General features: G+C 38.2%; 1 protein-coding gene across 1 annotated transcript in view; it reads right to left on the bottom strand.

Moving 5' to 3' along the window:
• Window positions 1-4,903, bottom strand: part of LOC128696809 (mitochondrial Rho GTPase) — a gene marked incomplete at its 5' end in the record, with an annotated part of 29,538 nt that extends 24,635 nt beyond the window's left edge. Inside the window, 2 exon segments of the mRNA XM_070081399.1 lie at window positions 4,622-4,663; window positions 4,802-4,903. Of these exon segments, the coding sequence (XP_069937500.1) occupies window positions 4,622-4,663; window positions 4,802-4,903 (144 nt within the window).
• Window positions 4,904-5,000: the final 97 nt, after the last annotated feature.

Here is a 5,000-nt window from a genome sequence, read left to right as displayed (position 1 = left end):
ATTAGTCAGAGGGCAGAAGAGGGGTTGTTGAGGTGGTTTGGTCATTTAGAGAGAATGGATCAAAGTAGAATGACATGGAAAGCATATAAATCTATAGGGGAAGGAAGGCGGGGTAGGGGTCGTCCTCGAAAGGGTTGGAGAGAGGGGGTAAAGGAGGTTTTGTGGGTGAGGGGCTTGGACTTCCAGCAAGCGTGCGTGAGCGTGTTAGATAGGAGTGAATGGAGACGAATGGTACTTGGGACCTGACGATCTGTTGGAGTGTGAGCAGGGTAATATTTAGTGAAGGGATTCAGGGAAACCGGTTATTTTCATATAGTCGGACTTGAGTCCTGGAAATGGGAAGTACAATGCCTGCACTTTAAAGGAGGGGTTTGGGATATTGGCAGTTTGGAGGGATATGTTGTGTATCTTTATATGTGTATGCTTCTAGACTGTTGTATTCTGAGCACCTCTGCAAAAACAGTGATAATGTGCGAGTGTGGTGAAAGTGTTGAATGATGATGAAAGTATTTTCTTTTTGGGAATTTTCTTTCTTTTTTGGGTCACCCTGCCTCGGTGGGAGACGGCCGACTTGTTGAAAAAAAAAAAAAAAAAAAAAAAAATACATTTTTCTTATTTAAAAACCCGTAGCAAAAAAAAAAAAAATTGGGGTGGTTTTTTGGGAGCTGGAACAGATTAATAGCATTTCAATTAATTTCAACGAGGAAAATTGATTTGATAAACAAGCAAATCGAATTACGAGCTCGGTCATGCAACGAATTAAACTCGTAAGTCAAGGTACAACTGTATATTTATACACCTTAGGAAGGTTAGCATAGGCACCACTGTGACCACAGATGCAAGTTTTTACAGACGAATCTCCAGCCAGCGTGGCCATGACTAGCTCTAGTTCAGGTCACCTCAAAGCTGTCATCATGATTCATGAAATCATAGACATGATTGCAAACGAACCATACCACAGGGTGGGATACAACCCGCGAGTGGAGAGTCATAAAATTCCAGACCAGCACAAACACGCCTGGATTTGTGGCCACAGTGGTGCCTATGCTAACCTTCCTATGGTGTACAAATATACCTAGTTGGATAAATCTTGTCATAGCCAGCTGGCCCAGTGGCTAGCACATCAGTCTGGAGTTTTACGACTCTCTGATTGCGGGTTCTATCCCCATCCGTGGTATGGTTTGTTTGCAATCGTGTCATTATGATTTTGTGAGTCGTGATGATGGCTTTGAGGGGACCTGAGTTAGAGTTAGTCACGGCCATGCTAGCGGGAGATTCACCTGTAAAAACTTGCATTTGTGGTCACAGTGGTGCCTATGCTAACCTTCTTATGGTGCATAAATATACCAAGTTGGACGAATCTTGTTGCAGACAGCTGGCCCAGTGGCTAGTGCGTTGGTCCGGAGTTTTGTGACTCTCTGATTGCGAGTTCTATCCCCGCCCGCGGTATGGTTAGTTTTACTTACACCCAAGCATGTGACACCTGGACAGGTGACATCACTCCCGTGGACTTTTTAGGCCACTTTCTCACGTTTGCTCAATGTCAAGTGAACCGCTGTACAGTCATGTCTGTTACCAATTGTTGGCAGCTTGCCACTGTCTCCACCAAGACTGTATTTAAAGTAAAAGTGCCTTTACAAAATGTGCAAATAATGTACAACAGAAATTTTTAATTATATATCAAATTAAACATTATAGATATGACAGGTTTGCTCCTGTAACAGCAAATGGTTAATAACAAATGAAGCAAGTAATAAAAATACAAGATCTTCAATAACCATTTTTAACAGGGTTTTGACTAAAACTCCATCAATCACATTATAATAGCAATAAGACTGGATGGTTATCTCTCTCTCCAATTTGAAATAATTCATGCTCAGTAATATCCAATTTACAGAAGATTCCTAATATTGAAAAGCTTGAAATTTATCTTTCAAAAAATTAAATTAAAGAAAAAATTCTGAATTTCAGTTTAAATTTTTTGCTCTCTGAAAACAAAACTGGAGAAGATTCCAAACATGTAATGCAGCCTATGATCCCACCAAGACCTTGAAATAGTGAATGATCTGTGTTTGAGCTCTTGTTGCTTGTCAGTAGTCTAGGATAGCAGTAAATAAACATTTATGTTCTGGTTAGGGCAATAAGTAATCCTGGCTAACAAAGGAATTAGTTGTCATCAATCAGTTAACCACATAAATGAAATCATATATTAAAGGTGTCATATATTCTTCACTATTACTACAACAAAGATGTGTGAGCACAGTATCCTGTACATACTATGATTGTAGCAGAAACAAACCTGTGAACCATGTTGGTAATGACTATGATCATGTACCATCACCAATGTCTGCCTATAATTCAACTGGTCTTGCCATCCACAAAAATATACTGGTACTCAAGGTTTACAGTTAAGTGGAACCTATTAGAGGTTCCACTATATGGATAACTAAAGTGTAATGAACACTAGTCAATGCTCAATAACAACCCACATGAGAAAAACTCTCAGGATTAATTGGTCTGAATATTTTGATCCCCTTCAAGTATCTGCTCTCTTGTGATTCACAGGTTCTACATACTATTTACCCTGCTTAGCATTCATATGCAGTTACTAATTTGTAAACATCCCTTTGTAGTTACAGCAGCAGAACAAACCATGAGGTGTTCAATCTTCATGATCACTATCTGTGAAGTCAAATAACACCCAGGCACCTATTTACAGCTAGATGAACAAAGTTGGCAGATACAACAGACTTGCTCATATATCTCACCCTGCCCAGAAACCAATGCCAGGTCCTCTTGGTTGTATGGTGTTTGCTCTAACACTCGAGCCACAAGTATTAACCCTTTGACTGCGCGACCCCAAATCCTGAAACGTGTCTGTCGCAAAATATTCGAGAAAAAAAAAATTTTCTTGTGAAATGATAGAGAATCTTTTCCCAATGGTAATGACACAAAAAAGTACAAAGTTTGATGGAAAACTTCCGGAATTACCCTCTTGCAAAGTTAGTGATCTTGGTGATATATACGCATCGGAGATTTCGCCCACTTTGAGCCCTATTTTCAACCAATTCCATTGTTCCAGTTGACCAAACTCACAGCTATTTCTCTAAAACTCCATTTGTTCTGTCGATTGAGTACAAGAAACTGTCCATTTACTGATTTCAACTACTCAATAAAGTGGTCAGAAATTGGCAATTTGGCCAATTTCACGCAAATTCAAAAAGATGCCAATTTCAAAATAGGATCCAGAATAAACAATGCAGACATTCCTGGCACTAATATAACATTTTCTCTCTTCATTAATCACATCTCCAGGCCCTTCTTATATTACTCTTGCTTTCTATTTTGAATTTTTATTCACACAAAAAATAGAAGATTTACTGTTATGCAGGCTACTGCATTATTATAAAAATAGTATAAATAATATCAGTGCACTTGTGAAAGAATATTACTCACCAGTTGACGTGTATTGAACGTGTGGCGTAATTTCTTTACTCTTGAACATCAGCAAAAATCGAACATTTCCGCTAATCTGAGCTCAATTTCGAGGTCCTTTTCATCGAAAAGGACCATTTTTGTAATGTGTCTTTCATTCTATTAAACGAGACCACGAAAACGAGAATACAACCATAAATATTATACGAAAATACACCTCAAAGTCGGCATTTTAAACCATAAACAAAGTTTTTCCTTCTCATTATGCACTGCGTGCTGCAGGATTTTTTTTATACTGCGCACACTGACCGCAAAGACCCATTCTCTCACCTGTGGGCCTACTAGCTTTCTTCCACTTGATTTGAAGCTGCTAGAATTTTGGTGAATGAATACGCCTGAAACAGACTCATAAGACGTACATATATGACCAAAACAGTCAAAGGGTTAATATGCATGTGTATGCGTGTACATTCTTCTTCTTTCAACAAACCGACTATCCCACCGAAGCAGGGTGGCCCAAAAAGAAAAATGAAAGTTTTTCTTTTTAACTTAAGTAATGTATACAGAAGGGGTTACTAGCCCCTTTTGCCCCCGGCATTTTAGTCACCTCTTATGACATGCATGGCTTACAGAGGAAGAATTCTGTTCCACTTCCCCATGGAGAATATATATATATATATTTTTTTCAACAAACCGGCTGTATCCCACCTAGGCAGGGTGGCCCAAAAAGAAAAACAAAAGTTTCTCTTTTTAAATTTAGTAATTTATACAAGAGAAGGGGTTACCAGCCCCTTACCCCTGGCATTTTAGTCGCCTCTTACAACATGCGTGGCTTACAGAGGAAGAATTCTTTCCCACTTCCCCATGGAGATAGATAAGAGGAAATAAACAAGAACAAGAACTAGAAAGAAAATAGCAGAAAACCCAGAGGGGTGTGTATATATATGCTGTACATGTATGTGTAATGTGACCTAAGTGTAAGTAGAAGTAGCAAGATGTCCCTGAAATCTTGCATGTTTATGAGACTGGGAAAAAAGGGCACCAGCAATCCTACCATCATGTAAAACAATTACAGGCTTTCATTTTACACTCACTTGGCAGGATGATAGTACCTCCCTGGGCAGCTGCTGTTTACCAACCTACTACCTATATATATATGTATATATAATATGTAAATTCCACTTACCTTAAAAATTCTTATTAAAGCCTTCTTGCACTTTTCTGTCAACTGAAACAAAAATAATAATTTAAAAGTAAATCAAAAGATAAAGTATTTAAAAACCATTTTCCTTAATACCTATGTTTTAATGATACTTTTTTCACACTATACACTCAAGAGATGCTTTATACATTTGGTAAAACTTACATCTCTCTCCTCTAGAATATACAAAGGTGCTGTAGGATGAAGTACTGCTTTCTGAGCATAGTAAAACATTTCAGATATGTTCTTGAGTGTTCTTGCTGAGCACTGTAAAATTTACAAAGTATTAGATTCAGAGACAAGAATAGACCATAAATGCATGACTAACTGTATGCCTTCTTTCTGTTTCTTTGAGGAAAATAAA

Source organism: Cherax quadricarinatus, unplaced genomic scaffold (genome assembly GCF_038502225.1).
Source record: "Cherax quadricarinatus isolate ZL_2023a unplaced genomic scaffold, ASM3850222v1 Contig2589, whole genome shotgun sequence".
Classification (NCBI taxonomy): domain Eukaryota; kingdom Metazoa; phylum Arthropoda; class Malacostraca; order Decapoda; family Parastacidae; genus Cherax; species Cherax quadricarinatus.
The sequence above is the reverse complement of the archived record's forward strand: the minus strand, read 5'-3'. Positions and strand labels throughout refer to the sequence as shown.